Source organism: Perna viridis, chromosome 4 (genome assembly GCF_037379345.1).
Source record: "Perna viridis isolate PV_CMFRI_1.1 ecotype Kerala chromosome 4, ASM3737934v1, whole genome shotgun sequence".
NCBI lineage: Eukaryota > Metazoa > Mollusca > Bivalvia > Mytilida > Mytilidae > Perna > Perna viridis.
In genome coordinates this window covers 12981644-13007513 of record NC_142448.1, presented here as the reverse complement: position 1 = coordinate 13007513, position 25870 = coordinate 12981644, and the positions used below count along the sequence as shown (strand labels likewise).

Here is a 25870-nt window from a genome sequence, read left to right as displayed (position 1 = left end):
TAAGAGTAATCAAGGGAACCAAGGTTATAGCAGTAATCAAAAGAATGTAATCCAGGGACAAAGACCAGACATGGAAAACAGACACACACAATAAAGAACAAAAAGTAACTAAAATCATACATACAAAGTAACAAAAGTAAATGAGCAACTCAGACTCCACTAAAAACTGGAATCAAAAATCCAAGTAAGAACTTTGCACTGGATACCGTAAGGAACAACCATACCAACTTTCATTTGAATTCTGTGTAGAAGTTTCTGAGAAGATTTGTGAAAGGAATAACATCAAAAACAGCAAAAAATGTCCAAAAAAGGCAATAACTCCAACATGGGTCAACAGATTTTCACCAAAATTTGACCACAGATAGACATTCCTTAGTCAGAATTTTAACAGTTCTGGAGAAATATGTTAAGCTGATTCCATTTAGTTCCATTTATTAGCATGTTCCTTCATTCCAGTTATTAGCTATATCCGCAGGAAGTTGGAATCATTGTACTTTCATGGAGGAGATCGAGCAAGCGCTCAGAGAAAACGACAGAACAGACGGCCACTTGGTGAGTCTTATATGTAGCCAATATTGAATTTTCTAAATATGTGAAAAACCTCTGTCTGACCCTTATGTTCCATTTTTAGTAATGGCAGCCATGTTTTTGCACATTGAAAAATTACCACAACACAACAGTTCTATGCAGAGAACCCCAACTAACATTCATACAAAGTTTTATTCTAAATGGTTCAGTAGTTTCAGAAGAGTTTTGAAAAACTGTAAACAACAAAGGATAATGATGACAACAACAGACCGCAGGTGATAGCAATAGCTCACTTGGCCTGTGGCTCCTTTAACCCCTTATAATTCAAAATATGAAAAAGATATCTAAAATCTGATTGAAAAAAGCAGGCAGGAATTTTTATGATTAAACCAATGAAAAAAGAATTTTTAAAAGTTTAATTTTTTGGGTGTTGCCTAACTTTGACCGTCTATAACTTGAAACTGTCTAAAATGAAACAAATATGTGCTAATATATTTGTTTACCAGAATTAAATAAAGTACACAATTAAACAAGAGGGCCTATTAGCCTGAATTGCTCACCTGGTTGAATTTTTTTTATTCAAGGGCAGTAAATTTAAATAGTTTTCAATATATCAGCTGAAAACTGTAAAAATAACAGTAATTTTTTCCCCTTTCAAGGGCAATTACTCTTACAAGGAATCATCTAACAACTTTTTTGTCTTAAGACGTTTGTAGTCCTAATAATAAGGATCATTTCAGCTACTGAAAGAATATGGCTAAACCTAACAGTTTTGGGCATATATGCGAGAAACTACTGTCTGACCCTATGTTCTATTTAGTAACAGTGGATAAAAAATCCCCACATCAGTTCTATACAAGATACCCCAAGGAACATTCATACCATGTTTGCTTCTAATTGGTTAAGTAGTGTCAGAGAAGAAGATTTTTGAAAGTAACAACAAAAAATAGCAAAAAATGTTAAAAAAGGGCAATAACTCCAACATGGCTTAATGGATTAAAATGAAAATTTGACCGCATATAGATCTCATCATGCTGAACACTTTTACCCATGTCAGAATTTAGCTAAACCTAATGGTTTTGGAGATATATGTGAAAAACTACTGTCTGACCCATATGTTCTATTTTTAGTAACAACAACGATGTTTTTCAACAGATCAAAAATCTTCACACCAGTTCTATGACGGATACCCCAAGGAACATTCATACTAAATTTGGTTCAAACTGGTCAAGTAGTGTTAGAGGAGAAGAATTTTGAAAAATTGTTGACAATGGATGACAACAAGGACGCCAAGTGAAGCCAATAGCTCACATGACCTTCAGGCAGGTGAGCTAAAAAGAATAATTAAAATAAAAAAAAAATTTACATGGGTTTTAATAAGACACCTATTTTTAATCTTTTGGCCTCCTATTTCTAACAACGTTGGGGCCACCAAGTCCAAATTATATAGGAACCTTTCTTTAGTGATAAGTGAAATCACATCAAAATTTCATAACAATTAGTCAACCACAACTAAAGTTATCGCACAAAAGTTACAAAAATGAAACCTTTGATTGTTGTCAGTTTTTTTCCCTAATTACATTAATTTTCCTGAAATAAGGAAAAAAATATTAATGTACCATTGCTAGCTGTTCTAGTTTCACTATTTTATCATTTAAAAGAAAAACACATAAAAAACAGAAAAATAAAAGCTTGCAAAATTGATGTCCATGTTCTGATATAATATTTATTTTGCAAATCTGAAAAATAAAGTAAGACTTCAACTTACAGCAGGAATTCCCTCTACAACAGTAGTAGATACTGCCCTGGTGAAGTATGGAGCTGTATCCTGTACATTGAGAATTGTCACTTCAATACTCGTCACAACAGTGTGTATACCATCCTGAAATATTAATGTATGATTCTTATAAATAATTGTTGTCTTCAGGGCAATGTGTTCAAAAATATTATGAGTTAGAATCATAAATTTCAACAGGTCACTAAAAATTCTATTTCACTACTTCATTGTAACAGATTTGTTAATTTTGATTGACACTCGTTAACAATTTTACTTTTAGTTCAATCTGCAAAGTCATTCAGATGGATAAGTGAAATTAGAGAAGCACAATGTCATCATGTAATAAAGAATTAGTAAGAGTTACAAAAAGTTCATTTCAGCAGTTTTAGAAGAGTTTCAGATTACAACAGAGGACTGGCAAAAAGACAGATGGACAGCATGATCATTAATGGGGTATAATAAAAAATTGGGTCAAAATAGTTGCATTTAATCATTCCTCCTTACTTACATTAGCAACAACTGGTATTTGATAAAATGGCTGAACTTCATAATCGACTTTCTCTTTCAATGTGACATAACCTCTCCAGTTCTTGTTAGATCTCTCTATCACATTCAACTCAAATTTGTTACAGGAATCCTTGTACTGAAAAATACAATGTGTTTAATAAACATTAACTAATTCATGCATGATAACCAAATAATGATCACCAAGTCTAGAGTTCAAAATAAAATGTATCCATGGGAATTATCAAAATAAAAAAAAAAAAAAGAACTATTGAACAATAGGAACAATAATTTTCTTGAAGTTAAATTTAATAAAAAATTAAAATCTGATTTTGTGGGGACTAATTTCCATGGTTATGACATTGATTGAGCAAATATTATGGTGTTAGAATTTCATTGATAACCCCTTCCAACAAAATACCGGAAATACATTTTCCAAACAAGACACAATTTTACAATTACAAAAAATGTATAATTAATGTCTATGTCAGGCCTATTTCTGGCAAACATCAATTCAATTTTCAGACCACCACTGAACATTGATCAACCAATACCATGAAACCACCAGTATTAATAAGAAAGGGAAGGCTTTAAAAGCTCCATAAAAATGTACGTGTATGGTATTACAAGTAGCACATTTCCACTTAGTCCCTACATTGATGAATACCAGGAATTTACATAACCTTGACTATTATAGAAATCTATCATCTTAAAAATCCAAATTTCTGACACTAAATATGTTCCATCTTCTCAATGCATTTATACGGACATTGTTTATGCACTAAGTACAAATTGTGTCACTAAACATTCAGTACTTACTTAGAGCAAAGCCATACCATCATTTCTTAATAAAGAAAAAAATACAATCATCTTAGATAAATTATTATTTTTTCAACAAGAGGGAGTTTCTCAAGCTGATTTTGTCGACCAGCTTTGCTGTGAGACGAGATGAGCATGAGAAACTCCTGCGAGTAGAAAAAATATTTAATAATCTGTTTATCGCTGTTTTGCTGAATTGTAAGGTATTATTTTTGTTTTATTTTTCCTGACCTAAATATGTAAGTTTTATAAATGCTGCAAATTTCCTTTAAGGGCTATTTTTCGGCAACATGCTACATGACGTCACGTATGTTGTGCAGCTGTGATACACATCATTTGAAAAATAAACCGGTTAACTATGACGGTCACATTAAAAATTTGTGGAATAATTTTGGGATTTATTCATTTTAATCAGGTAAGTTTCTATATTTAATCATTTTCCATGTAGACTAGAAAATATTGCTACAAATTAGCCATTTTTTCATACGAAGTAAGCAAACAGACGGTTATTTGGGTGGTCAAATATTCCAATGCTTTGCTTGTATGTCACACCAGGACATAGAAACTGGCGATATTTTCATTCTCAATCAATCTGCGTGAGATTGAAAATTATCGTACAGCAAGATCAAAGGGATTTTAAACAAAATAGCAAAGGGATTTTAAACAAAATAGCAATAACAACTGATAAGCTATGATTTATGATGCTATTAAAGATGTAAAAAATGTTGTTAGTTCTGACTCAGTTAGACACTTAAGTTAAGATAAAGCTGTAACCAGAAAGTATAGCAATGTCAAATCTTTCCTCAACAATTACAAAAAAATTACGAGATTACATTAAATCTAACAAATGAATAACTATTACAACAATTAAATCAGAACCAGTTTATGACAAATGACCATTAAATGTTTATGAAGTGTTTGCCACATGCCCTAGACTTACCACTTTTTGCCCTGCCTGTCAATAAAGCACATAATTTAGTTACTTCCATTATTTACTTTTCCAATTTAAGGAACAAAATCTACTTTAAATAATTGTAGAATGAATATGCAGAATATGTGGGTGATGTATATTCATCCAGAAGACATGTTAAAACGCTACTTGCTGTTAGCAGAAATAATTTTAAAGAAAAAAAATATTGAACTAGTTTCCTGAGAGACTTGTACAAGTGTAACATCTTACTAGAGTAATAAGACACACAGCACTCAACATAGGGAGCAGTTAAGAATTTACACAATAGTGAACATATATACATATATAAAAAAAACCCAGTGCACTCAAAACCTAAATTTTCTCAGGTATTTCAGCTGATCAACACAATTCAAGTAAAACTCTTCAGGTAATACTTATAGTAGAATTTAATTTTGTATAGTGTACACCCATGGTATTACAAATGACCACAGTCAAAAACAAAACCTTGTCAGTGCTGCAATAATACATGTATAACATCACCATGGAAACACAATGAAAAATGTCTTACCAAACTCCAACTTCCCTAAATGATATATAATACAATTTATTGCAATTTGTAATGAACTGGCACAGCTTTAATTACAATTTTTGGTTAGACTTTCAAGTATTGAAATAGGTTTTATATAGAAATTTGCTCCAAATTGACCAAATTAAAATTGACATTCAAACAGACCTTTCCAAAAGTTATCATTGGTGTTTAGCAGCAGTTAAGCAGATTACATATGTAAAATGATAGAATTTTCGCAGAGAGCTACATGTAGTAAAATTACTCCATAGCCTGCTTAAATAGTGTGGTAAAGAAGGATGATTGTTTACTATTTATATCAGATATAAAGATGACAGAAAAATTTTGCAAAGCATTTCAACCAATATTATTCTTCTGCATCTTCAATTGGAACTATAAAGGTGCACTTTCGTATGTGTCTTCCAGTATTTTTGTCCCCTTGCTGCTATGTGGAAGGCGACATAGAAATACTGCTGTCTGTTCGATCACACTGATGGACCCACCTCCTTTGGTTATGGCTCAACCGATTCTGTTCAAGCTTTATTAGTCACATCTGTAGTATATTGTAACACTATTTTGACAGGAGTTCAGGGACTGTTGAATTTGTACATGCCATACTATAGGAACACTTTGTGGATGCAACTCCTCGGTTGATGCAAAAAAATGGCCAAAAACCACCACTTTCAAGTGATAGACCAATTTACGTCAGCCCACCAACCGTCCCATCCACCCCACCCTGTGACCACTTATCTTTAACTTATGCATAACAATCAGCATCAGTACCATTGTGCAACTAATTTGCATGTAATTTGCATAAGTTTGCAAAATATCAAAATCTAGACATTTTGTCAGAACAAATCAGCACAACAATTGTTAAGTTGCTGTTACCTCAGGTTAACATGATAATCTAATATTTGTGTAATTCTATGAATTGCAGTCCCTAAGGGATTACATACTTCATATAATCTAATATTTGTATCAGTATATTACCTGAGGTGCAGAGACTGAGGGGTCACACACTACAGACAGTATGCTATTACTAGAATCAATATCATTCACATTCAGACTGGTGTAAACAGTGGTACCAATAGCTGCATCCTACAAAAGAAGTTTATGGACATATTTGACAAAATCAATGAATGGGTGGCACATGCAATATCTTAAAAAAAAAACAAAGTTTTAATGACTGACAATCAAACCGTGTATCAAAATGACTGATCTCATTAATACATAGTTTAATTGCTTTGAGTTAATTTCACTGAGAAATCATCCTGCACATTTTTTCACACTAAAAGTTTAAGTTCATCTGTTATATGTATTTATGCAGCAACTTACTTCAGGAATCTGGGCTTTCATTGCATCAATTTCAAATTCAGGATCCACATCATTAACATCTTGCACAGCAAGTATCACATCTCTTTCAATCTGTTTAAGCAATAATACCCATGTTATAATACTTATCATAATTGTTATTATTATTGTAATTATTATCGCATGGATTAAGAAATAAATATGCACAATGAATCATTAACTAGTTAATTAAATATATTTGAAATACTACGTGTTCAGGACTAATTTAGATCAAAAATGAAAAAAGGCTCAATATAAATAATTAAAAAAACAGGGTCAATATGGAATAAACCGTTACCACAAAGTAAGGGGAAAACAATTCACCATATGTACCGAAATCGCTGTATTTTTTTTAGACAATTCGGTTCACTACAATGCTATTTTTAAAAAAAATTATTGGTATTTGTGGTTTGAGAAAAAAATGTATCGTTACACGATATGTCTCACCTTTCACACATGGTCACTGTTATTCTATAATTGCTAGTGATTAAATGGCCATATGCATTAAACAGACATTGTAATTTAATAAAGTGATACTTATGCAACTAGACACTCACTCAATACTAATGACCTAGCATGGGATGTTCATGTTAAACTGACCTAATCAGAAAACTTAATATCAAAACCTTAAAAATAATTTTCAAAGTCAACAGACCCTGATTACAGGGGCATATGTATGAAACAGATATGAAATTGTAATGAAGTGGTGCTAATGCTTGCCTTCTGTGACTTTCATTGCAGGAGACAAAAACCAATTTCATACAGAAAAAAGTCCATATGAAAACAACAGACCAAATGAGCCCAATATAGAAACTGATTCAATATATAAGCTGGTTATAACAGTTTTTTAATTTTTTCTTTGTTTAAAACTATAAACAAGAGGAGTCATCTGACAATTTTGTTCCAATGGAGACTATTGTAGGCCTTATTATAGGGATCATTTCATCAATTGAATGTTTCTTTATTATAGTTTCAAGATATTGGCTGAAAACAGCAAAAGAATTCATTCTTTGGCTTTCAAGGCTATTAACTCTAACATGGAGGTCCCTGAAAAACTTTCACCCAACATAGACTATTGTAGAGCTCTTCAACTTTAAGAAGAGGGGTTGCATTTATTTTCCAAAATCTCTATAGTTTTTGAGATATATGTAGAAATTGAGGACTTGACCCCCTATGGTCGAAAAATAGGAACACGGGCCACATTTTACACTTGATCTAATGATTGATACAATTTTTAAGACAGGTGGCCATTGGTCAGGGGGATCGTTTCAGAGAAGGACTTCTTATATACTCTAAGAAAGCTGGTGATGAAGTTTGGTAATTTTATCTACTGAGATGCTTCAGAGGAGAAGATTTTTAAAAAACCAAGTGATGGCAAAAACTAAAATGACCTTTGAGGCCAAGTAAGCTAAAATACAACTGTCCTTGAATATAATACAAGAACAATATGAATAAATACATTACTTGACCCTATAGTATTAACAAATATGATTTTAGTATTTGAACAATATTTAAAATCCTTTTAGTATTGAGTGTCCACCCTGAAGAAACAAAATAATTTCTAAAATTAATTATAAAAAGTAAATAATGAATACATTAGGAAGTGCATAAAGGCATCATGTTATAAAGAATGTGTAATTGAATTCTATTCTGCAATTTCAGAGAAGTTGTGGATAGGAAAATTGTTCCTCTTTAGTTTTAACAAATGACTAAGTCCATGCATCAGGAAATCCCCAAGTCATTTAGAGGGAAAAACAAAATAGGATATGTGCAATGACATAAACCAACAATTGAACAAACAGATGGACAGGCAAACAGGCAGATAGACAGGCAAACAGGCAGATAGACAGCATGACTCTTTTATACCTCCTGCTTTGTAGGTATAAACTGTGACAAATATTTTTTTCAAAATGTCATATGTGTAAAATGTTATTTGTCTGTTACAAGTCCTTGTTATCATAGAGAGAATATTCTAAGATATTTGAAAATATTTACTCTGGCAAAACTACTTGTGTCTTCAGCATAGAAGGTTACTGTAATTTTTGGCTCATCCTAAAAAAAATGAAAGTTTTTTTTCTGTTACACGCATCTAAATAATAAATACATAGCAAAGTTACCAAAACCAATCAGTGATAAAATATCACTACATGCAGCTGTATGTGTCCCCCATTGCAGGTAAAATGTTTAAGTCCCATATTACAGGTCAAATCAAATTGCAGGTGTGACATGGTCAAGCAAGCATGAAATATAGTTACATGTTAACCTTGACCACAACCATAAACATAATATGACTAAATATTAAACTTCTACACAGCCAAATGTGCCACATATGATAATCATACGGTGCTTGATTCATACAATAATAATATGAAAATCAATTGAAATTAAACATATAATAGTCAAATGATTATCATATGATTCTCATTTGCTAATTTTGCTTGAAAACATATGACAATCATATGTTTGTGAAAAATATATATCAATTATCATATGTAAACCGAACCATGTGATTATCATATGGTGCTCGATTTATATGATAATCATACGATGCAAACCATATGACTCTCATGTGTGGCACATTCGCCTGTGTATGAAGACAAATAGGCTACTGAAGTAAATGGATGAAATTTTTTTTTAAGAAGGTAAACTCAATGTTTAAATTAGCATTATTTCAAAATTGTTATGAATCACTTCTTAAGCAGAACTGACAAAAAAACAAAATCGGGTAGTATACCTCTCTGTCCACCCGTCGTAACAATTCAACTGCACCTGTAAAGGTATCAACCTTGAAAACATCTCGATAAGTACCTTCACCTTTCACACTATATGCAACATTTCCAATAGCTCCAACCGCTTCTAAGTTATAATTTAAAGGGCCTGAAAAAGACAAGAGATCCAGACAAAAACATACATATAAAATTTGAGAAGTATTTTTAAACATAATATTTTTTAATTGATGTTAGATTTAACTCTTGCTGTACATGATTTTTTTCCCCTTTTTTTTAAATAAATATTTGTAATAGAAATAAAAACTTTTCAGAAAAGGACCAAGAAATCAGCAGTGCTAATTCGTGACCATCCATTAAATAACACACATGTAACTCACTTACTCAGTCCATCCAATCTTAATGTTAAACCTTTGACAATGTGTGATGAGCGACAAAAAAAAAGATGTTTTATGATGAAGTCAGGGAAATAGTTACAAACAAATGATTTAATTATTCTGAATTATCACAACCATTTCATGAAAACATGAACATTCTATAATTTTGACTGTACTGCATTATTTAAATTGATCGTAACAATTTGGATTCTCTACACTTCATATATGGAGCTTTTTGGTAATGCATGTTGCATAATTTCATAGAAATTCAAATATAATTATAAGTTTTAATTGTAGTTTATAACAACATTCTGACTTTCTTACCAAAAATTCCACACCATTCAGGGAGAAAATGGGATGGTACTTACCAAAGACTGTCCAGCACCTTTTGGCACAAATAAGTGTTAATTTTAAGGCTAATTTAGGTCTAAAATTAGGAATTTTATGACATAAAAGTAACTAACACTGAAAAAAATTTGATCTTTCATTCATGTCTTTTGTGGAATATCTGATCATCGTGATGAAGAAAACATTTATGGGCAATCAGGGTGCACTCTAATTACAAAACATCCAGTCACTGAAAAAAAACTGCAAGGGCGATTTTCAAAACTCCTAAGACAGCAGTGAAGTAACAAGAAAATTTAGGAATTCACATAAAAAATAAGGGCTTTTTTAGAAATTCCCTATGAATTTCAATTTTTTTAACGAATTTTAGTCAACTGAAAAAAAAAAATAAGAATTTTAGGGCCACTGAACAGCCTATTACCACTTTATTATACAGACAGATGTTTTTTACGATATACACTGTACCATGTACCAAGTTGTGACACCAATTATTTACAACACATTGATGACAAAGCAACAAAAACTTACCGACAGGAGTGCTTTCTACCAAGTTATAGTCCTGCATATACTTAGTGAATCTAAAAGCTTGTCCAAAACCTATAAATGTAAATTAAAAATTAATACACAGTTACAGTACAACCATGTGCATTATACATGTGTTTATGAAATATTCATACTACACAGACTACATACAAATATACATGTAGCTGACAATTGCAGTCAGATACAAATATTGATGAAAGCTGCATTAACTTCCAAATTCATTCAGTTCTGATTCTTAAGAATTTTGCTGATTCAATGAAATAAGTTTGTAGTAATTTAATTGAAGTAATAAATGCCAATGATACCTACAGAATATTGTGAAAACGTTTTATTAATCAAAGAAGATCGATAGCCCTGATCTTATTATTTTTCACCATTTCTTCAAAGAATGTGGACAGGACAATCACCTGGGTTAAAAATACTTCCACCTTGGTGAAAAAATGACAATAACGGATACACAGGTAAGCACGTGTCTTGTTTACATTTGATTTAATCTATTTCTTAATTAGTTTTCAAATAAATAATGACAATTTCTGACCATGTTTGTGCCACATTATATCACAGTAAGTAAATTTCAATAGGATTCTTGCATTATATTCAAACTTTTTTCTTTTACAGCTTGAGTCCAATGGTCTTTCTTGATGTTGATTTGCCACTTTCACATTCCAATTTTTTAAAAAGAATCGACCCTTACAACACCTGCACGGATTAAGGTCACCTTAAGAAGTTACATGCATACAAATTTATCTAGGTCGACTTTTTGTCTTGCAAGACAATAAATGTATCAACACCTATTTCATGTATTTAAGGCATTTTATTTGTGGATATCAAATAAAATTATACGGGAAAAAGTGTAACTTAGTAGAAATTAGTCAAAGTTAAGGAATATTTCAACAGAAACTAAAATTTATGAAAATGACAGCTAAGCAACTTTAAAATGAAGATCGAGGCTTAGACCAAGTTCGAAACGTTCTCATTAACCCAATCAGTAATTTTTTTTATGAAATGTTGTGGCATCTATAAAACATGTAAACACATTAACAAATGAGCCATCATGCAGTATCTTCTTTATTATTAAAAAATAATACAGTGTACTCATTAGAATCAACTTACCTGGTCTGAGGCAACTTAACAGGACAAGAAGAAAAAGAGAAGCACTCCAAAAACACTTCATGTCTGAAAAAAATTCAAAAGTAAATCTAATATATTCATGAAAATAAAGTTGTTCTTCTCCAAAATACTGGCGTATACGAAAACATTTCCTGTACTTGTGACAATTCATATTTATTCATTTTTCAATATTCTTCCTATATTTTTAAGTGCACTTATGTGTTAGCTAGATAATTGTGCAGAAAGCTCTGATTAATGTTTGGCGACATTTAAAAAGCCATTATATACAATTTAATATTATTCACTACAGACACTGACAGAAACTTCATTTAAAGTTGGTGGCAGTGGATGATTCAGAGTGGGTACAGAGGGATGGCTGCCAACCTTTTTATTGGAAAATTTGTCACATGTAAAATTGACAAGAAATGGCAAATAATGTCCTAGCACCCCCTTTTTCTGAGGAACCTCAGCTTGCATCCATCCTTTTTAAAGTGTCTGGATCCATGGTTAGTATAGAAATTAGACAATTGACATTATCTTAAAAAAATTACCAATCATGGGCCCTTGTCAGGCAATATACGTAGATGTCATAATACAATAATTTATCATTACAAAATAAATAAGAATGTGTGCAATATCGGATATTATTACAGTATGAAGTGCTAAGTGTAATAAGTTCAGTGTCATAAGTAGATGGAAAACATATCTAAAATTTATTTTTTATTAACAGGAAATAATAGCGCAAGCAATATTGCATCTCATTACCAATAGTTCTGGTCATGATTGATGCACAGCAGCAAAGGGTTTACATTGATACTCTGCAAGATTCATCAAGGAATAGTGATCAAGAACTAACTACAGAGAAGTTATAGTTTACAAGTGATAAAAAAGGTATATAAATACAAACATATATTGTTAACTACATTTTTAAAACACAGTAAACATTGATGACAGTGTAAACAGGGATTAAATGTTCTTGCTAGAAACAGTTCTATGTCAAAACATTTAAAAAACATGTTTATTTACTTATCTATTGATCTTTTCAGAATTAAGATAACACCAATACCCCTTGGTCAGTTGGTTATCCTCCAGCTAATCAATAGTACTCAGAACTCTAAGTAACCATAAATTGCGAATTCCAAAATGGACCACTACTACAATACAGCAAAACGTACCTATACGAGAGGACTACTGTATGTAGTTCGCATATCACTTATTCTATTTTAGATAATCTCCTCCAGAGTACCATGTTGATATTCTTGTTGCAACAGTGGTGCTTTTGAATGGATTGGGTCTAAAAATAACAAAACCGGTTTTACTTAGGAGGTGTTGAACTTCTTCTTGGGCTGGACTAACCTATAACCTAACATTTTTAATTAAATATAGAAATTACTGATTCAAGTAGTAAACGAAACTTTTGAAATTATAAATCAAAACATAAAATTGCCGTCTAATTTCAAAGTTTATCTATATTTATACCAATAAATCTTTCATTTTGTATTGTTATACTTTCATATTAGTGTAGTGAAATTTTGAATGAATGAAATTTCATTTGAACAAACATGTATCTTTACGAATGTAGAAATCCGTAAAATCAGTTCTAAAAATAAAAAACGCGGGAAAAGTAGGTGTTTCCAACTTCGCTATTTTTAGACTTGTCGGACCGGTTTTCAAATACATAGGGGCTAGTAGTCTAGTTTTCAGACAGCACGTCTTTTTTTGTCAATCTCTGATGTGTGCAGAAATGTATATAAAAAACCGATTTTTTTTTTCGTTACATTCCGAATTTCATTTTTGTTTTTTTTTAAATTATATTTTAACAAAAATAAAAGAAGTATTTTCTAATACTAGAAAAGTCATTCCTTTTATAAGAAATTCATTTTCTAATGTATGTTAAAAAATTAATTTCATATTTAGAAAAAAAATAATTTCTTAATTTTAAAAGATCAACAATCTTTTGAAATATGATTTTTTTTTTCAATTATTTAAAAGTCACACATTTATCATGTAAGACATTGATTTTATAATATTAAAAATTGATTTTAATTATTTCAAAGCAATACTTTTAAATTGACTTAGAATTACGCAAAAACCATGTTTCTGATATGAAAATTTAATTTTCTGATATGAAAAAAAAGAACAATTTTAAACATAAAAAAATCTATGTTTGATATAAAGAATTCGTAGGTATTTAGAACATTAAAAGTTTTTTATTAGTGGCAAAACCATAAATCCGTGCTATCCTCTTTTGGTCTCTCCACTTGATCTACCGTCTATGTACTAGATTCAACAAGAACCCATAAACACAACGCTTCATAGCTAGGTCTGCAAATTTGCCACCAAATCTCTTTCAAAACGTTTAACTTGTACACTCAAAGCTGTCAAAGAGGGTCTCCAGTCTTACCACGACACAAATTGTTACTCCAGTAGTTGTGGATCTTGGAAAAACTCGAAACCCTTAATTCAAGATTATTATCAGAATACAATAGCATCAAGACCTATGGGTTTTAATCCTGCATACTTCGTTTACCCATACTCAGTTAATATCCCGATTCTAAAATATTATACATCGTAGACAGCACACTTAGAAACTGATACGGAGTACTTGGCAGTGATTATCATAATTCGTAAAAACGATTCCAAATCATCTTCCAAATATACCAGAGAAGATGCTCTCAAAATGCTAGAATTTTTTATCGACATCATATTTGTCAAGTGTGGTGGACGCGTTTTAAAAAAAAAACGGTCAGCATTCAAATGGGAACAAAATGTGCTCCTCTACTTGCTGACCTATGCCTTCATACACTCTTATGAGGCTGACTTTATAGCTGATCTAATCCCAAAAGAAGGAACACCGTTTAGCTAGATTCTTTAATCTCAGTTTCCGCTGTATAGATGTATTATCGTTAAGCAATCGTAGTTTCGGAGATTTCATGCATCGCATCTACCCCATGCAAAGGACTTGAAATATAGGATACTACAGACACGGTGAAGTCAGCCTTATATCTTGACCTATACTTACAGATCGACGGTAAAGGAAAAATATTGACCAAACTAAACGACAAACGCGATGACTTTTCATTCCGTATTGTCAATTTTCCTTTCATCTGGATCAACATCCCTTCAGCACTTGCGCATGGAGTTTTCATAATCACAACTCATACGTTATGTCAGAGCTTGTCGCAACTACGCATACTTTTTGTATCATGCTAGACTTCCTACAATTAGGCTTTTGGAAGAGGGTTATGTTGCTACAAGGTTAAGTCATCACTAAAGAAATTTTATGGTCGTCAGCATGAACTCGTGGATTGTTACAGTGTATCTATCTGCACCATGAAAACTGATTTGTTCAACGTGTCATAGTTTTCCTTTCTTCTTTTTACGTTTACCCCGAACTTGACATTTTATGAGCAAGTCGTTGGGTGTATCTAGAAAAGCAGAGGACGCTAACCCTACCGTTGCACCTGGTCCATATGCTCTCAGTTTTTAGTGGAGGCCGAGTTGCCCATTTACTCTTGTTACTTTGTATTTTTTTTTTTTTTTTTTGCAATTTTATATTCTTTGTTGTGTATGTCTGTTTTCCATGTCTGGTCTTTGTCTCTAGATTACATTCTTTTGACTACCGATAGAACCTTTTCTCAAAGATAACCCTGAATGGACGGTTTAATCCTGGTTTACCCACGTTTAAACATCGGATGTTTCTATATATAAGATTTCGTTTTTACTATGTAATTTCTTTTTTTATATATATAAATATAAAAAAGATGACTAATATATCTTTATATATTTTAATAATACTTCACTTAAGTCAATTACAATTAATTTAAACAATAAAAATAACAATATTGAAAAGAAATTTACTATTATATCAGATAATCATAGCACATATACATTATTTTGTCACAATTTAAGACACATAATGTTCAAAACAACATATATGAAGCACTATACATAACACAAAACAGTGAATTTACAAATAATGCATATTTCATCACAAAATATATTTAAATAAGCACTGTTGATTCATATAACAAAAATACAATATTTACAATGTCAATCAGAAATCAGTCTTTTAGTCTAAATGAAGTATATATCAGATGCTGTGTTGGCGTAGTCTACCACGTTGATGAGTCCCTGCTGGTATCTGTCTTTGGGTAGCAGAAGTCTGGTGTCTGTCACTCTGTGTCTACGTCTTTTTGGTGGGTGAAATCCTCCTGTTGCACACTGGATGATGGTGCATTCTGTAACTGCCTGAGCCTTCTGTTGTATCTAAATATGCTGTTTAATGAGGACTGTTCATTTGTATTAACAACGATCCAACTAAAAATAGTTGACCTCTAACCACTCATCAGTACCTGTTTATTTCTAAGCAACTAGTCGCAATCGGAACTACTTGGCCATTTCCGCTACACTAAAAAATAAGTTTTTCTTCTGTGTTCCGATTGCAACTAGTCGTTCACGTTCAAGTTGTCTATTTATTTTAGCCGCATGATAAACTATTTAATGTTTAGCTAGAAACGAAAACCCTGTGAGACTATAAATGTTCATCTGTCGTAGAAATAAAATATAAAGAGGAATGCTGAAGCTGTCATCAGAAATTTGACGCAGGCCCTGGCAGATCCAAATATTTACAAAAAAAGGGGAAGTGGATCCGATCAAGAAACTTATACAGAGAAAGGGGTTCCATGCTATTATTTGTTACTCATTTTTGGACCAAATTTTGTATGAAAGGGTAGCATAACCCCCGAAACCATCCCAATGTATTACTCACTGTATCTCGTATTTAACTACGGTTATCGCCACGTGGCATCGAAAGTCCGGAGATGTCAAATAAAAATATAGTTTGTTGTTCAATTACCCAGTATATCGGTGAGTTTTGTGTTCATTCATTTAAGTGTTCCGTGTAAACCGATATCGACGACGATCGAATTCAGTATGAACCACTTATAGCAATAACCTTGTGTTCAGATACGTTTAAATTCGCTCCCCGTATATTCCTTTTATCCGATCCAATTTTTGCAATTTGACCTTTAGTTGCGGCGTAAAAATTCAAACGGTCGATATAAATTGATTCTGTACATGAGTACCTGGAAGTGGGCTTGAATATTGAATTATTAGGCACACATCTTTTAGGGGGATACATATAAATTCTAAAATGTTCAAAAATTTTGAAACAAATTTAATCATCCATTGAAGAACATAATGGTTTAACATTTTCCTAATTCCTTTTTTTTTCTAATAGCAACATTGATTTCAGTTGCTGATGAAATATGAAAAAAAAATGCGCTTGTAACGTGAAAAAAAATATGTAAGTTAAATCCCAGCCCCTACCCACCAGAAGAAAAAGATGGATGATTAACCAAACTTTAAAGAAAAAATTTCTTACTCACTTACTTACGTACGTTTTCTGAAAAAAAAAACGAATTCTATTTAAATATAAGAAGCGCGGGAAAAGTAGGCGTTACCAACTTAGTTATTTTTAGACTTGTCGGACCGGTTTTTAATGACTTTTGATTGGTATCAAACTGAAATGGAAGCTTGAAGGTAAATAATCAACAACACATTGCAACATGTGATGAATAAGACTTGCTCGCCGAACACTCTAAAAGGGTCTGGCTGTATGACCATGTAGATATAGCTTACACAAAAATCTGTATATATATACTGATTGATATTGGTCATATTTTTTGTGAAAAAGACATTTCAATGTTCTTTCAACGATACCATGCATGTTTGCCGAAGAAATCATTTATTTAACGTCCATTCAAACTTGTTTAATATGATAGAAATTCAGATTTATGACCTAATCATAGACCTGTGATATAGAGATAAAAGTGCAGTAAACGGGTATCTAACCAAGACATTGTCAAAGACTTAGTCCAAATGCTGTCTTTGGAGGCTTATTAATTTTTATTTTGCTTGGTCGCCTGACATACAAGTAAACGTCAGATTAAAAAAAAATGCCTCGATGAATATAATGGATTTCTGGACTGTCAAAGACTTAATTTATGAGCAAAAGTAGGTGATATCAATTCCTTTTGTGATTTGGCACTGGCGAGATACTTTTTTGTTTTGACCACCATGGCAAATTTTTGTGAAATTCTATTCACTCATCTTGGAGTTGTTGCCCAGTTTTGATGGTTTTTTTGTTGCTCTTTTTGTGTTTATATTTATAAAAAAAACTTTTAATTAAAACTGAAAATAAATGTATACATGTATGAATTTTCCTCGAGTTATCCTACTAATGTGAGGACAGTGCTCTAGGATTCCCATTCCCCTATACCACTGCAAGTCACTTTCAGCCAACAAAAAGTACAATTTCAAAGATAATTAAGCATAGATTTTATTTCATTTGATACATGCAGGCATATAGTCAACAGTTCAGTCCACCATGTTATGTATTGAGAGACTGTAAAAAATAATATTCTTGCAATAACTAACTGTGATTGATTGGCGTGATTTGCTAATGAAGTGTAAATATTAACCCAAAACACATTTTTTTCTTATCACTTCAATGTTGCTATATTAAATGAAAAGTGATCTATTGACGTATAGACTGATTGAAAAACTTTTAACTTTATACTCGCGACTGTCAAAGAGGGACTGCAGTCCTACCACAACACTTGTTTCTCCTGTAGTGGTATCAATTCAATGTAGATCCTGAATCTTTTGGAGACAATCAGTTCAAGACTATTATCTGAATATAATAGCATAAAAACCTATGATTTTTCAGCACTGTATACTTCTATTCCTCATTAAAATCCTTACATAAAACATTATACATCGTTTTTCAAAAAAAAAAAAAAAATGGTACACCTAGATACAAATATATAGTTCTTGATAGAGATTCCTCATACTTTGTGAGAAACATTTCCAAATCATCTTTCAAATATACAGAAGAAGACATTTACAAAATTCTGGAATTTTTAATCGACAACATATTTGTCAAGTGTGGTTGATGTGTTTTTCAACAAAAGGTCGGCATTCCAATAGGAACAAATTGTGCTCCTTTACTTGCTGACCTATTCCTTCACTCTTATGAGGCTGACTTTATAGCTTTTTGTCTGATCAGAAAGAAAGAATATTGTTTAGCTAGATCCTTTAATCTCAGTTTCTGCTATATAGATGACACATTATCCTTAAACAATCCTAATTTCGGGGATTTTATACATCTCATCTATGCCAAAGAACTTGAGATAAAGGATACTACAGACACCGTGAAGTCAGCCTCATATCTTGACCTATACTTAGAAATCGATAGTAAAGGAAAACTATTGACCAAACTGTAGGACAAACGTGACGATTTTCATTAAATATTGTCAACTTTCCTTTCATCTGTGGCAACATCCCTTCAGCACCTGTGTATGGAGTGTTCATATCACAACTCATACGTTATGCCAGAGGTTGCAGAAATTACGCAGAATTTTTGTATCGCACTAGAACTCAAATAGGCTTCTGGAACAGGGTTATGTTGCTACAAGATTGAAGTCATCACTACAGAAGTTTTATGGTCATCATCATGAACTCGTGGATCGTTACGGCGTATCAAACTGCACAATGAAAACATTTATTCAACATGTCATAGTTTTCCTTTCCTTGTTTGTCTACCCTGGACTTGACTTTTTATAAGCAACTTGGCGGGTGTTTCTAGAAAAGCAGAGGACGCTTACCCTACCGGTGCACCTGGTCCATGCTCCCAGTTTTTAGTGGAGTCTGAGTTGCTCATCTGCTTTTGTTACTTTGTATGTATAATTTAGTTACTTTATGTTCTTTGTTGTGTATGTCTGTTTTCCATGTCTGGTCTTTGTCCCTGGGTTGCATTCTTTTGATTACCCCTATAACCTTGGTTCCCTTGATTATCCTTCCATGTCTGGTCTTTGTCCCAGTATTGCATTCTTTTGATTTCCTGTATAACCTGGGTTCCCTTGATTACTTCTTGGAAATTAGGAAAATGATTCTACTTTTTTGATATGTCAAATAAATTTTGATTATTGTATCAAATATGAAGTATGTTATTAATGAAGAAATACATATATGTTTTAGTAAAAAATTTCACTGCAGAGTTGAACTGGGGCAAAGACCACTGCAATCCCTGATTAGAGTTCCATCGATGATTGTAATCCCTCAAGAAATATTGAAACTTGATTGATTAGAGTATGTCTGTTTGTCTGTTAATTCATCCATCCAGGGATCAGACTGCAGTTTTTCCCATACATGTATATCTCCAAAACAGTTAGGTTTTGCAAAATTCTGACATGGGTTAACATGATAAGACCTATTTGTGGTCAAAATTTTTGTTTTTAATCTATTGAACCATGTTGGAGTTGTATCTTTTTTTTGGACCTTCTCTGCTGTTTTTGATATCATAACATTAAGAAATCTTCTCCTCTGCCAATACTTGACTTACAAGTCTTGACCAATTATAATCAGAACTAAACAGTATGAATTTTCCTTAGGTAATTCTGCATTTCAACCGATCTGGGAATTTTTTATATGTTGAAAAACATGGCCGTCATTATTAAAAATACAATAGACAGCAGTATGTTGTATAAATCTTCATACCCGTTTGACTGAGCCAAATTTTGATAGTGTAAAAGTGCACAGCATGAAGATAATTTTTTGTTAAACATCTGTTGAGCCATGTTGTGTTATTGTCCTTTATGACAGTGTTTTTGCTTTTTTTATGTTATTACTTTCAAAAATGTTCTCCTGTGTTCAATGAAAGTTGATTGTTTCTAAGGGTCTCCTGCACAAAATGAGTGTTGGATTTTTTTTTGTATCCAGGAAAAAATATGGCTGCTTTTACTGAAACTGGAATGTTCCTTGTCAAGCCTGGTGAGTTAGGTTCTTTAGAGCCTCTAGTTGCAGATTTGGCATATATTTTAAGAACCAAAGCAAAGAGGGAAAAGGTTTCAATCACTGAAATATTTTTTAGTCATCTCATCAAATATTCATAAGGCTAAGAAATGAGTTCAAGGTTAGGGATTCATGCCCTATGGGGCCTCTAGTTGTTTTGTTTTATGAAGTAAGTTGACCATCATGTTCCTGATTTTTTATCAGGTGAGTGATTTTTGGCTAGTTTGAATCATTCAATATTTCTATTGTAGATTTTCTGGAACAGAGCAGAATATGGCTGTGCCACTTTTTGTCTTTGTTGTACTTGGTAAGTAGAGATTCATATTAAATTTCAGGAATGGAAAGTACTGAGTTTTAAATCAGTGGTAATTTGGAGAAAAAACCAAAGGTCCAATAAATTGTTAATGGCAAATGTCCTGAGTACATGTAAGTAAAATTTAATGAAAAAAAAATTAAGATTATATTGACCAGAATAAATTACTGTAACTTATTCATACTAGAATATTGAAACTTACTAATTTTCACTATTTTTGCAGTAGACAGAAAACTGTGAAAAAATAAAATACACAAAATCAATTTTAAACACTATTTAATGCTGATCTTATTTTTGAAACCTGTAGAATTGATACCCATGAACATGTTCACTTGACAGGGTCTTTGAAAATAAGCAACTGCAATTAATATGTTTACAGTACTGGGAAAGTACTATTGTTCGTTGAGTACCAATTTCGTGGGTGAACTAGACCACGAAAATTGGTTCCCAACGAAATGGAGACTCCCATTGATGTGTATACATGTACTGAAAATGTCCAAACCAGGAATTCCAGAATCCACGAACTTGTGTATCTTCCCTAATCCATGAAAATTGGTATCCACAAATTAAAGTACTTTCACTGTATGTTGAATTATTAGTTTATCAGTTAACCCCTGCTGAAAAAGAGGGGTAAACAGGAATTATACAGTCTCTATCTCAGTCTCACAAATCTACTTATAAAAGACTAAGTCTATGATTGATGATCAAATGAAGTCAAGAACAAAGCAACATGTGGGCAATTATATGTGTACCTGAAAATCATGTATAAGTTTTGTTTTTATCATTAAAACCCTTTCTTTATAAAGTTTGAGTGACTATAATTAAGTCTTAAGTCCTGATATTGTTTAGTCTCTTGTATTTATCTAATAATGGACTATAGCCTATCTATTCCATACCTCTACAAAGTTGGAAGTCCAAGTAATGATGTAAGATTTGCAGTGTATGAGTAATAAATATTGGCTGTTATTTACTTCTATATGTTTACAGGCTACATATTCAGTGTACACGGACAGACTGGTAAGTTATAAATTTAAACCAAGATAAACTATGTAGAATAGTGCTGTTTTTTTTTGGTGACAGAATTAAAATCAAGTATAAAAGGTTACCGCGTGGTATGAATGTTACTATTGAGATCTGTACTGTTATATACTACAAATACTTCCAAATGAAATGCCAAATAATAGACCTTTTTCATATTCTTTGTTTTTTTTTTAAATTTTGAGCAAAGGGAAGTAACTTTTCAACTTGACAAACTGATTTACTGTCTAATTGGAGCAAATTTCTGCTGTAGATTTCAAATTCAAATATTTGACTAATTACTGGAGTTGTGGTAAGAACATGGATAATTAAAAATAATTTATTTCAAACCATTTAGCTACTTACTGAAGTGAAAATAGTTTTTAAGTTTCAAAGAAAAATGTTTGCTGTTCTTCCTTACCCTTATGGGACTGCCATCCAGGTTGTCATGTATTGGTGGGTTATGTCCCTTTTAAAAACTTGGTACAATGGCTAGCATTCTATAAATATGAAAAAGGACTATTGCAAAAGGCTTTTTTTATACTTCTTTTCCTTTAATTAACAAGAATAATTCATAAATTTTTCTGTGTGTTCCTTTTCACCTGTTTTACAGTAAAATCTTGTTTATCTTCCGCCATTTGTCATCTGACAGTGAACATTGGCAAATTACATGTATTTGATTTTGCATTTGTAGCCCCTGTGTTTGATTTGGCAAATGATGGTAATTTACAAGGTGTACTTAGTCAGGGAATCAAGGAAGGGACTCCTGTTGGTATGTTTAATCCAAATTAATACTGTCATATGTAAGCATGAAATACAACAGACATATCTTACAGGGATCACATTTTGGAAAATGTAGGCAATTGCATCCAGCTTTTTGTCTGGAATTATTATCCATCATTCCACAGATAACTGGAATTGGCCTGAAAGAAATTTAAACGAACTATCTGAGAAGAAACCTAAAGTCACAAGACACTCATTGTTTTTGAGAAAACTAGGTTCAAGGCCTAAGTGGTAGTTTAATAGAAATTGTTAGTCCCTTACTGGCTTTAGCTGAAAGGGACTTAAGATTTGCACTCCGTCTGTCTGTCTGTCTGTCCAGAACAAAATTTAACTTTTCCACAATTTTTTTCTTAACATTTGTGTATGTTGAACTGATTTTTGGTATGTGAGTCAACCTTGATGAGTAACAGATCAAGTTTACGTTTCATTTTGCTTCGCTGTTTTTTGTCTGAGTTGTGGCCATTGAACTTTGAAAAATTTACCGAAACTTAAGTTTCAGGCACTTTTTTTCTAAACATTTGCAGATATTGAGCTGACTTTTGGTATGTGAGTCAACCTTGATGAGTAACAGATTAAGTTAAGGCTTCATTCTGATTTTTGTGTGAGTTATAGCCCTTGCACTTTGAAAAATTTACATAAATTTAAATTTTCCACACTTTTTTCTAAATGCTTGCAGACAATACAAAATACAAATGCAAATACTTTATTGGCACATACTCAATTACAGTGCATATTTATGGCCTATTACAACAATAAATGTACAGTGAAACATAATAAATTTAAGATATAACATTATAATTGGTTAATATTTCTGTCATATTCAATATTATTGGAGACTTATATCTCTAATTTTAAAGCAATTCAGTATAAATGTGGAGTACATTCTCAAAATATTTTATGATTTACTATTTAAAAGAATATTGATTTTGGATCTAGTCTTGTAATCTGTAAAGCTAGGAACCAAAGTATTTACTTTATCGATTAATTTCTGTCATTCATGTTCATAACGAGGACACTGAAATAAGAAATGTTCTTCATTTTCAACATGACTTAAATTGCATACGCTACACAAATGTTCTGAAACAGATACATTACTATGTCGTCCCTTTTCTATCATAAGATAATGGGAGCTTGTCCCCATTTTTGAAATAGGCGCATGTTGTGAAACATTTACAACAATATCTGGATAAGTTGTTCTTTGTCCCATCTTGTATGTGGTTCTGAAAAAGTCTGATTTTGATAATTGAAGTATTTCAGAGTTTTGTACTTGCAAATTTTGATCTACTGTTCTTTGTTTTACAGTTTTAATTTCTTTTTACATTAAGCTGATTTTTTATATGTGAGTCTACCCTTATGAATCACAGATCAAGTTTACTTTTTGTTCAGCTTTGCTGATTTTTGTCCCAGTTATGGCCATTGAAGTTTGAAAAATTTACTGAAATTTAAGTTTCCTGCAGTTTCTTTCAAAACACTTGCAGATATTGAGCTGAATTTTAGTATGTGAGTCAACCTTGATGAGTTACAGATCAAGTTTAGGTTTCTTTGTGCATTGCTGATTTTTGTCTGAGTTATGGCCCTTGAATTTTGAAAAAAATATTGAAATTTTAGTTCTCCACACTTTTTTTCCTAAATGCTTGCAGATATTGAGCTGATTTTTTGTATGTTTGTCAACCATGATGATTTGCTGATTTGTGCACTTTTTTTCTAAAGACTCAAGATATTTAGTTGTTTTTTGTTTTTTTTTCCAAATAGTCAACTATTATTTGAAACCTAACTATCCAATTGTCTGTGCATATAACTTCACAAATCTGCTTCATTTATGGATTTGAACGTCTTTCTTGTCTTTGTCCATATCCCTTCTTTTGTTCAAAATCAAGGTCATTTCCTCGGTTTGTCATTTATAAACTTTATGATTGAAGTTAGTATTTGGGTAAATGATATAAACAGCTGGTAGGGGCAATAATGTATTTTGCTTTGCAATACTCTCAAAGTGTTTGTTTTTTATGAGATTATGTTTCTACTATTCAACTGTTGAATGGATTTGATTGATGAATGTATAGATGGAATCTGTATGATATCAAAGATATATTACATGTATTATTATTTAGTTTAGAATGTTAAAAGGAATTGAATTATGTCTCTTTCTTTATACATTTAAAATTTTTTTCTACAGGAACCTATATAGGAAGATTACGAGCCTATGTACCTGAAAATCCTAGAATTGTGGTACTATTTAGAAGTGAGAGTTCCACTCTAACAGCAACTGAAGATGGAAATGTGACACTGAGCAGAGAGTTAGACAGGGTATGAACTGGTTTTTACGTCATATTTATACCCCTGGAATTAAGTTTGGGGGATTTATAGGAATCATCCTGTCTGCCCACATTTCTTATCAGTGCGACTCCTCCTAAACAGCTTAAGTTATATTAATGAAATTTTATAGGAAGTTTGAGTATCATATGTAGATGTGCACGAAGGAATATATATATATATCATCCGAGGATTCCAAATAATCCAAATTAAGGGTTTTGCATGTTTAAACCTTGTATGTGCGACTCCTTTTAAACCTCGAGGAATTTTATTGAAATTTTGTAGGAAGGTTAGGTATCATTTTGTAGATGAGCATGAAGGAATATAATAAATGTCAGAGGACTGGCAAGGTTGGTAATCTACATTAAGGGTTTTACATGCTAAAACCTCGTAAGCGCAACTCCTCCTTAATCGCTCTAGGAATTTTGTTGTAATTTTATAGGAAGGTTGGGTATCATATAAAGATGCTCATGATGGAATATAATTACTGGCGGAGGACTTCAAAGGGAAATAATTCAAATTAAGGGTTTAACACGTCCCAGTGTGACTCGGACCATGTACAATACAATACAACATTGTTGTCCGACAAAGCTTAGATATATAATGGCCTTGGTGATTGGTTAGTAGAAATACATTTGAGCAATAGCAACATTAACAAATCGAATCAAAGGTTATTATCTAGGATGGCTACTGTCACAAGGGAAACAACAACAGCATCAGGAATCAGTGAAGCCAGTATCAAACAATGAATTAAATGGTAATCCATTTAATCAAGTCATTTTAGGCTCAACATGTGATGAGTATGATGATTCAATGGACAAAATCTTAAAATAAAAATTTTCCTTCCTTGTGGTGTTCTTATTTCGTTTAGTGAGTATAAGATATTGTCAAAGGCTGACCCTCATTTCAGGCACTGTAGACTTACAGTCAGATCCATTAATTCTCAAGAAGTCAAAAGTGTCATAAGATACAATGTCACAATGCACTTTTCTGCTATGATGTAATACTTTAAAAAAAGAGTATCAGTAGTGAGCAAT

At 32.1% G+C, this 25870-nt stretch overlaps 2 protein-coding genes across 6 annotated transcripts in view; one reads left to right on the top strand and one right to left on the bottom strand.

Moving 5' to 3' along the window:
• Positions 1 to 12874, bottom strand: part of LOC148618912 (cadherin-87A-like) — a 45670-nt gene extending 32796 nt beyond the window's left edge. For 2 of the 5 annotated variants that reach the window (XM_088578272.1, XM_088578277.1), the window contains exons 1-10: positions 12730 to 12874; positions 11558 to 11620; positions 10430 to 10498; positions 9188 to 9330; positions 8449 to 8505; positions 6439 to 6528; positions 6094 to 6201; positions 4569 to 4583; positions 2814 to 2948; positions 2297 to 2410 (exon numbers count right to left, since the gene is read on the bottom strand). In XM_088578272.1, coding sequence (XP_088434398.1) covers positions 2297 to 2410; positions 2814 to 2948; positions 4569 to 4583; positions 6094 to 6201; positions 6439 to 6528; positions 8449 to 8505; positions 9188 to 9330; positions 10430 to 10498; positions 11558 to 11618 — 792 coding nt within the window. In that variant the 5' untranslated portion in view covers positions 11619 to 11620; positions 12730 to 12874. The other 3 variants (XM_088578273.1, XM_088578274.1, XM_088578275.1) reach the window with 3 other exon arrangements.
• A 4143-nt stretch (positions 12875 to 17017) lies between these two features.
• The window catches only part of LOC148618911 (cadherin-87A-like), a 46814-nt gene continuing 37961 nt past the window's right edge, over positions 17018 to 25870 (top strand). The window contains exons 1-5 of the mRNA XM_088578271.1: positions 17018 to 17098; positions 20662 to 20717; positions 21711 to 21740; positions 22435 to 22512; positions 24697 to 24827. Coding sequence (XP_088434397.1) covers positions 20684 to 20717; positions 21711 to 21740; positions 22435 to 22512; positions 24697 to 24827 — 273 coding nt within the window. The 5' untranslated portion in view covers positions 17018 to 17098; positions 20662 to 20683. The remainder of the gene's footprint in view (positions 17099 to 20661; positions 20718 to 21710; positions 21741 to 22434; positions 22513 to 24696; positions 24828 to 25870) is intronic.